This window comes from Brachyistius frenatus, unplaced genomic scaffold (assembly GCF_029030835.1).
Source record: "Brachyistius frenatus isolate BFR_SWC_R1_liver_20210118 unplaced genomic scaffold, ASM2903083v1 Contig_15, whole genome shotgun sequence".
In the NCBI taxonomy this organism is placed as follows: domain Eukaryota; kingdom Metazoa; phylum Chordata; class Actinopteri; family Embiotocidae; genus Brachyistius; species Brachyistius frenatus.
Window position 1 is genome coordinate 3811681 of NW_027210614.1, and position 9689 is coordinate 3821369.

The following is a 9689-nucleotide window of genomic DNA, read 5'->3' on the forward strand; positions in this document are numbered from 1 at the left end:
CAACAGAAATTAAGGTCAGTGTTTAATTTTTTGACTTTAACAAAGGTAAACCTAACTTTCTTTTACCTTTAACTAAACTTGAGCAACATTTGCTGTCCTAACCGATTGAGAAAACGTTTAACTTGCACAATAAACATTTTTAATACCAGCCAGCTGCTCTTTCTCACATTGTACCGATCAGACAAGTCTGCCCACCACAGCCTTTCTACACACAACACTGTGGCATCAAGTAGTTAATGCAGAACACAACTCTCCTGTCAGATAATGAAATCTGAATCCTACTTTGAAATGTTCTCCCTGTAAAAAAAAAAATTCTACCAATTCCTCTCCGAAGCTAAAACTGAAATAATGAAGTCATTACTTTGTGGATGTTTGTAATTAATAACCTCTGAATGATAAACCTAAGAGAATAATTAGTTTCCTTAAACAAATTATTGTAGATTTTCAAAAGCATATCTTATGTTAGCCATAAAAAAAAACATACTCTTGAAAAGGAAAGCCTCACTCGCTTTTTTATTTAAATAGAAACACAGTGCTGTCCTTCCAAACTACTTTACAGAAAGACTACGGACAAAAACAAACCTCACATTTTTTTTGTTGTTGACTGGGAACCTTGGTAACATGAAGCACCATCAGATTTCACTATTATGCCAAACTATTAAAAGAAAGAGAGGACTTATCTATTTTCTGTTTTTAACAATAAAATGCATGAACTGCAATTTGTTTCTATTATATTTGTATTATTTGCATTATGTGGATAAATGACTTAGATACCAGACTATTTGTCTTTTCATTAGAATTTATATTTTATGTCGTACATTGAAACAAGGCCATGTACATGTATGAATGTTAGGCAGTTTCAGTTTTACCATAGACTTGACAAAATACAAACAAGATGTCTGTGGCTTTAACTTAGTCATTTTTAACCTGGAATTGTGGAAGCAATTTCCTCAGCTGATTAGAAGGGTTATATCAACCTTATTTAAAACAAACCCCTAAAGATGCCACTAAAACGCAACAAAGGTTGAAAAAAAAAAAAAAAAAAAGTACCAACATCTGTTTTGTTGATTTGTTGCAACAAACACAGAAACCCAGAGGGTTGATTCTCATGAATGCATCTCACTGTTTACTACAGCACATCAGACTTTCAAATGTTTCCAGTTTCAAATTTCCGTTGGAGGGTTCCTCACACATAACTCTACTGTACATCACATTGTATATGAGAAAACCACATGAACAGACACGTTTTTCGTGCCAACGCTGTTCCTATTGCACAAAGAAAGTCCACTGAAAAGCGATATGCAGATTCGCTTCTTGCTGGCTGCAGACACATAATGCCATCAAGATGTATGACGACATAAAGGACATTCTCTCAAGAACACTCAGCTCATTTTGTCTTTCAGGAAAAGTACATACAAAACTCACGAGGAAATTTCACGTTAGTGTCCTGCACCAAAGAAAACATCGAAGTAAATATGTCCTGAAATATTTTAGCTTACAGAGAAGCTCTACCAGTCAAATTCTTTCTCAGTAGTCTAAACTATTTACATACAAGAGAGTAATATCCACTCACGATACTGTACATCTTCACATCTGTATCACATTAGCTGTTTATTCTCACATCTTTCTCTTTTTACATTATAATACAGGATTCTTTAAACTTAATAAATATTACTGTAGCAACATGTTGACACTGGACAATCTGTTACCAAAGTACTGAACAAAAATCTCCGGGTGACCTTTATAAAACTGTCCCAGCAGCCGTCTCTTCTCTTTGTTGGAGAGTTTAGGGTTCTCGTGGACTGTCCGCAGTAAGGACAGAAGCTCCGCTTTAGTGGTTTGTTGTGCATTTTCTGAATAGGCTTTAGCACTTAGTCTTGTGCAGTATGTTGATCCTGCAGCAAAGAGAGACAGAGAAACATGAAAGCTCATCCTCATCCGTAGCGATGTATTTCTACCACATTGTTCTTCGGGTGCACATTTATGGAAAATGTACAAACCTGTCATCATATCTGGATCCTTCCCTTTCACAATATTTATTATTCTGTCACTGACCATCTTGTGCAACGAGACGGGAATCTGGGGGGTGGGGGAAGAGAGCAAAATAAGACATGCAGTTTCTATTTATCATGACTTAGAGATCCAATATTAGTATAAATAAAATCAGGATAAATAGAATTATTACGATTACTTAGTTTGCAGCTGTTTATGTGAGACACATTTGATTTTGAATCCTCTTTCAAATAATGTCTGTCTGTGTAAACAGCATTTTATCAACCCAAAGACAAAGGTCTCTCTGACATGTTGATCGGTCTGTTCCGCCAACAACACGCGTACACACACACACACACATACACACACTGACAAACGAGGGGCGCTCACTTTGAAGAGATCACAGTGGTTATCCATCATGAACAGAACCATCAAGTCCACCTTTCCTTTGGAGAGTCTTCTACTGTACACGATGGCACTTGAAAAAGACCTTTTCACTGCCATCCTGTTCTCAATCTAAGAGAAGCATTCAGGGTGAGTAAAAGTCCAACACAAACGTGCGTACTCACACAAAAATGCACACAAGCACTAACCTCTTTGTGCAGTTTGACTTCCTGCGGTTTGGCTGCGATGGCCATGAATCTCAGAATCCGACGTAGCTCTTCCCTGCTGCGAGAGTCCTGCAGCTTCAGGCTGAGCTGCATTGCTTCCAGAGCTTGTTCTTGCTTCCCGTTTACTGACAAAGAAAACACAAACATTATCTATGAACACCTTAAGTTTGAGGCAAAAAAAAATAATTTTTGATTAGAAAAAAAAAGAAGAAAGACACGAGCATAAACAGTTAAAGAAACCTAGGACCTGATTCACATTTGTCACTGTAATTTTCTTATATTTACAAGAAGATCTGGCAGCTTCTCTTACCAAGTAGCTCCGAGATGCCCGAGTGGATATCGAAGAGGTGGTTGCTGAGCAGAGGTGGCAGTTGTGTGTGTCCGTAATGCTGAGTCAGGACCTGATAGAGCAGACTCTTACACTGAAGTAGGTCCTCCGCACAACTGGCCAAACCTCGACTGACCTCCACCACCAGTTCATCAGGCAGAAACTCCAGACAGTCCACCGCCCCTGACATCCACTCATCAGCCCTGAGGAAGAGGCAAGTGTGACGATTTTTCATGTGAATATTTTTGGACATTTTGCCATTATTTGATTGTATTACTGGAGATACAGACAAATTTGAGGTATGCACCTTAACCATGAGGCTAAGTGTAATGATTTTAAATACAGCGAATGGAGAGATATGGAGATAGAAAAGAAGGTCAGATAAGCACTTGTGAGTTTAGAGAGAACAGCAGTGGTTCCAGTAAACATGGACTTGGTTATTTGTAGAACCATATCAAGGTTAAAACCAGGAAAATAAATTTATATATTTTTTTATCTACACAACATAAAACCAATGGTAGAACAGGCATTTCAATTACCAATTATTATCAATTACTTAAGTCAAGACAAATGCTTCATTAAAATTCTGTATTCAAAATTTCACTGTAGTAACTGCAGAAAAATATAAGGAACTTTAAGTTGTAAGTACTTTAACTAAAAAATAATTATCATGCAGGCCTCTGTCAGTTACATTGTTGGATTATTATCAGTGACATAATAACGTGTAAGTGGGACTCAAATGTTTCATGTAATGAGCTTACATATTTTAGCTTCCTTGTAAATTGCTGGTTAGTTGCAACTATATTATAATAATGCATCACAATTTATTAACTGATCATGTGTTTTGTTATGTATATTTATCTTCACTGTAAGCAGGAACAATCAAACGTAGTTGAGTCAAAAATACTTCAGAAAATTTGGAAGTATCTTGAAATTGTATATAAATTATTTCAATACAACACTCTATATAACTGTTGTTTCAACGCAATTCCAAAGCCTAAGCATCATTACAATGATTTGAACATGTATTTATAATTTTAGGATCAACCCTGTGCTTACATAAGTTAGTGTTGTCCTATTAGTTAACAAACAACAGACAAAACAATAACAGAAGTGCCAAGTCCTTCTATGCTGTAAAGCAGCAGGTAAAAAGCTCTGGAGGACTTACTGTGCTTCACTGAAGGCCTTCAGAACTTCTCTGTCCAGGTAGCTTGATGTGTACAATAGGTCGGGGTCGCTGTCCATGCCATGCAGGGGAGGCCGTGATTCGTCCTTACCCTCTATCAAGTTCTCCAACAGGGGGAGCTCTACCAGCTGCAACAGCCTGAACACCGCCTGCTGGTGCCACACTTCATCCACAACTGTGAAGGCACACAGGTAAAACGAGTAAAACGAGTGGCAGGCACACAAATATACACAGAATACTCAAAGCATCTGCTCGATGCCTGGTTTGACGTCACGCTCCTCCTGAGTCTCATCATACAACTTACGCTGCTGCGAGAGGCCGAGGTTGATCATCTGAGGGGTGATGGTCGAGCTGATGTTGAGGTTTCCCAGCACGTCCTCCAGGGATTTGTCTGTTTTTGCAGGCGAGTTGGTGGAGAAGCTCAGCACCTCCAGCCTGAAGAGTCGCAAAATAACAGCAATCAGTGGAAATGCTTGGAGTAAAAAAATAAACAGGCTTATCAGAGGAATTTCCTGCAATTAACCATTTCGGAGGGACGTAAAATAGGACACGGGAAGTTTTTTTTTCTTTTTTTTGTTTGCTTGAATGATTCCCATGAAGAATTGACTTGGACCCTTGCTGCAAAAATCAAAAGCCTTGTTTAAAACAGTTACAGCACGTGGTTCCTCTAAATCTTTTATCTCGCATTAGAGCCATCAGGCCTGTTCGGACATTTGTCTGTCACTCTCACAACGGCATTAGATCGAAAAGAGATCAAAAGAAACTAAACACAAAGTGCACAGGCAACGCGTTCAGCTGGTCTTCGCTGCACGCTCCACAGCCTCTCTGAAATTTAATTCTGCACCCTCAGAGTAAATTCGACTTTAAAGTTGAAAGGAATAGTTTGACATATTGGGAGTATGCTTTTGTCCTGAAGCTGCAGCTGGTGTGCTAAAGGTGAGTTAGCTTAGCTTAGTGCACAGATTGGAGAAGAAAAAAAAGGGGTGTGTGTGTGTGTGTGGGGGGGGGGGGGGGGCGGCTAGCGGGTCTATGGAGCAAAATCGGCTTTCCAACACTTCTCAAGCTGCCTTTTAATGCGCCTTTAAGTTAAAGTGTAAAATATTGTTATTTTACAGCTAAATTATGTGCCAAACTATTTCTCAGCTGAACTCAGTAACTTCCCGGACTCTTGTTGTCACCATGAGCTTGGCACACGACCAGCAGAGACAACAGGAGGTCACAGTAAGAAACACTGTGGCACGCAACAGCCCATGACACACACCGTTTCTTTTCACACACAAGATACAACATGTTAACTGACTGTTAAGAGGCGCTGGTAGGTGGAGTTTGTGCTAAACGCTCAGAAAAAGCAAATCATAAATGTTTTGGATCAAGTACCTCGGTATGTTTTACCTGTCGATCATCTTACTTATAATATTCCTTATTGATTTTTCATTCATATTTGGTAAAAAAAAAAAAGGGGATCACTGAAACTGAAAATTGTCAGCATCAAGCGATAACTGCATGATGGGACTTTTAAGAGTTTCATCTCATGCCTCACTAGTTTTCAGGGCACCCAATCTAAAGCCATACTGGATTTAGGATTAGCTTCAAAGGAAGGAGAACAAAGCAAATCACAAACGAGATCTGAAGATGTTATGACACGAGTCTGTACCTTTCACGTGACGGACCGTAGTCGCTCTTGTTCCTGCTCATGCTCGGTGAGTCGTAGCCGCTCTCGATGGTGCTGGTGGAGTGGGAGTTGGTGAAGGTCAGCGTTGATGGGGAACTGGTCTCCGGACTCAGGAACCGGTACAAACTGCAACTACTGTCCTCAAACGTGGCTCTCTTCTTTTCCTTCCCAAATACTTTAATGCCCACCGGCTCAAATACCTGCGAGTCCATCAGGGCCTGACAGAGACGGACCGCCTTGTAGCGGGGCACCGCCTCGTCGCCAAAGAAACGGTTCAGGGTGATGTGTGCCAACACCACGTCCACGGCCTCTGAACCCAGGAAGCAGTCATGGTAGGACTTCAGCTTGTGGCGCCGCCGCTTCACCTCCACGTGAGAATGGAGATTGGAAACGATGCTGGTCCAGATGTAGGTGGCCCGGAAAGGCTTCCCAGCCATGCCTTGTTCTATAAGGTGGGAAGAGAGCAGAGAATCAATGGAACTCTGAGATCAGCCAGGGAGACCTAGACAAAACAAGCAAGCCGGAGGCTGTGGGAAATTAATAATGACAATTTAGATTATTTTATGACATTTTATCTACGCCATTTTATCAATTAATAAGATAAATGGTAAATTGTCTGCACTTATAAAGCACTTTTTTTTTTCTTCTTTTTTTTACTTTAATGGCTAATAAAGGACTCCCAGCAATGGCGACAGAGCTGCCATGCAAGGTGCTCGCCTGCCATTCAGGAGAAACTTGTGGACAGGGCATTGAACTGTCAACCTTAGTATGCAATCCCTCAACCCTCCCCCGCCCCCAACCAAGGTTATACAGGTAAAACTAGATGTTTAAACTTGCAAGAAACCCTTTCCTTACCACTAATATTTTTTAGTGATCTACCTTGTTATTTCCCAACTAACATTCTCAGCTTTGTCTATTGTCCGAGCACTTTCTCAACTACAAGGGGTTGTGCTTTCCATCTTTACCAAACAAACACTCCCTGTCCTCTGTGTAACATCACATAATCACAATCTGTGTTCTACTTAGTGCATGTGGGTGTAACAGCACAAGTCCAGCATCAGTGCATCTTATAATTCACCGGTGGTTAACACGAAACAATGAAATACTAAAACTTTAAAGCCATTACATAAAACAAAGATTCTCATGTTTGCCTGATTTTCTTACCATAACAGAAGACTTGATGCAGTCTCTCTACACAGGCTGCTACACTCAATCAGAAATGCACCAGGAAAAAGAGACAATGATGATACTGTGAATCTTCTCTCACAGCCGATATCCTCAAATGCTCCTGTCGCTGCGTAGCTATTAACACATGTACACAAATCTGCTACTGATTCACGCAATCAAATACTGACACGTTCAACACTTCATCAAGCAATTTGTCGGCGTTTCCTCTGCTGCCTTCCTGTGTTTAGATAGCTCTTTTTTTTTTTTTGATGGAAAATTACTTGTGTCATCCACCACAAGCCAGACCAATAAAAAAAATAAAAAATAAAAAAAAGCAGAGCTGTTAATGTGATGGTCATGTGAGATGTTAATGTGGCTTTCATCTCACAACAGGAAACATTTAAAGCCTGTGGAGCAAATGTTAGCAGGGGATCTGAGAGACTCACCGAGGCCAGAGGCCATAAATCAGGCACTGACAGCAGCAGCCAGACTCCATGTTATGATAACTCAACATGACAAATACGATCACTGACCCATCTGTAAAACTTGAAAACAAAAGCACTCGGGAACAGTACAGCAGCAAGCAGATGTTCTCCCACTCATTTCAGAAAATAAAACCGATCACTGAGAACAGAGGACGGTGTGTGTTATAATCTTGATGATCTATTGATTAATGAGATGCATCTACGTCAAACTGTGTCTCCTTCCGGGGGAGAAGAAACTGTCCTGAGTGGCAGATTTGCATATCAGGAAAGAACAACTGGGGTTGCAGCAGCTGTTCAAGGAAGAGAACAACTTGCAACAGTTTGTATGCATAAAAGAAATCACGAGAAATATAAATGGCTTACAATGCAATAAACTCAAATGTTTTTATTTTATTGATTTTAAGACATTTCAATTTCAAAAATATCAAATGTGAGAATTTAAGTAGGCACATCAGTGATTATATCAGTAAACTCACTATAAAACGCAGGATATTACAGATTTAATGTAGCCTACCTTCTGCTCAGGATTATTAGTAGAAAAAACACTGCAAAATCAGAACAAAGCCCTTAAGGCAGGAGTTAGGGCGAGGCCATCTGGAGAATCCAATCAACGGTCCCTGGATTACCAGTCACACAATAAATCCGGATCTGATCAATATCCATTAATGCTTGTTAAAAAGAAAAATGAGGGGGGGTCAGGTGTAGGTCAAAACAATCCTGGGAACCCGGCTGTGCTCTGTCACCTCTTGTTGCTTGTGCCAGGCTGAGATTTAAGCCCAGTTTGCATAGCTGACGCCAGTCTCCCTCTTCTTTGGTCCTCTTTAGATTAAAAAAAAAAAAAAAAAAAAAAAAACGGCAGATAGACTGTAGGACAATGCAAGAGGGGGCTGGCCTGTATTTCAGCCAAGGAAAACAGTGCACAGTGTGTTTGCACACATCAGTGGAGGTAAATAATCGCACTGGGAGTTGCGCAGTCAACACATGGGAAACTTCCCCTTGTGAGCCCGGTGGTTCACACAAGTCTCAGCATCTGAGCTTTATATTATCACTGCAGTGGACTAGTAAAGAAAAGACAGGTGTTGGCATGCTACAAGGAAAGGACAAGTAAGTCCAGGCAATGCAAATGTCTCATCAGACCGGTAACAGCAGGTTGTTAATAGCTTGTGGCAGAAAACTTCATTCCTGCAACATGCTGAGACATAGTGAGATTAACTGATCAAGCTTTAGGACACACTGTGAGTTTCGCTGGGCGATTGGCCCGTATGGATTTGAATCCTCGTATCAGGTGTGATGTATTGTGTATGGTGGCTACAAACATTTATCCAGCTCTGCCTGTGTTTAACACAAACACTCCTGGCTGCTGAGTCTGCACAGAGTAAATGTCAAGCAGCCACATTAAAAAAAAAAAAAAAAAAAAAAAAAAAAAACCAACTAACAACTCTAAATTGCTTTGAAGTGCTAAGAAGCAATCTGCAAAATATAAAGTGATTTATTATACGCGGATAGAGCTGCTACACACATTTTATAAAGAGCGTCCTTTTTAAATGGGCTATAGGCTACTTTCAAAACTTTTACTCTATGTTTAGAGGGGTCATTATGTCACAAGTCCAGTCGCTTTAATTTCCGATCATGTTTTCAGTTGGAAATCCCAAACACGCCGCGTGCGTAAAAGGCATGAAATCATTATGGCACAAGATTATACCAATACAGGACAACAATGTAATTTGTTAAATCACCCCGAGACTCTCAACACAGCAGGTTACATAACTAAAAAGCAAACTCTTCGTGTTACAAAATTAGTACAAGTACGAGTGATTAATTACCTGATGCTCGGTGCATGAAAACTTCCTCCAGTGACTGAAGAGAGCCATTCAGTCCATGTATTTGGTCTTCGGTTCCCAACGTGACGCACTAGTCAACCCCGAAGCCCTCCCTCCCACAGCATACATTATTCTTGTCCCAATCACAGCCCTGTTTACCTCATAATGAGCCTCTGACTCTTTCCCTCAACTCGAACAAAATGCGCACCTTCCTGAACTGAAACTGACAACAAAAGAAACTAAATGATCAGGCATGCATACCACTCTTACTCCCATTCCGTCACTAAAGTGTTTCCCATTACAGGAAGCAACAATTAGTCAAGTTTAATACAATGCTGATTTGCCCGAGGTAATGTGAATAGATACTAATATCTTGGTCTAAAGTGCTGTAATATACATTCATTACATTACATTTCATTTAGCTGACG

The 9689-nt window shown here is 40.3% G+C and overlaps 1 protein-coding gene across 1 annotated transcript; it reads right to left on the reverse strand.

Annotated features, from left to right (window-relative positions):
* Positions 1-26: 26 nt before the first annotated feature.
* depdc7a (DEP domain containing 7, paralog a) lies at positions 27-9345 on the reverse strand. Its single transcript, XM_069693644.1, has 9 exons — positions 9265-9345; positions 5772-6234; positions 4422-4552; positions 4100-4292; positions 2914-3134; positions 2586-2728; positions 2383-2508; positions 2001-2079; positions 27-1895 (listed from the first exon to the last, which is right to left on the reverse strand). The coding sequence occupies exons 1-9, from the start codon at positions 9278-9280 to the stop codon at positions 1672-1674; spliced, it is 1596 nt and encodes a 531-aa protein (XP_069549745.1). The 5' UTR covers positions 9281-9345; the 3' UTR covers positions 27-1671.
* Between the last annotated feature and the right edge of the window lie 344 nt (positions 9346-9689).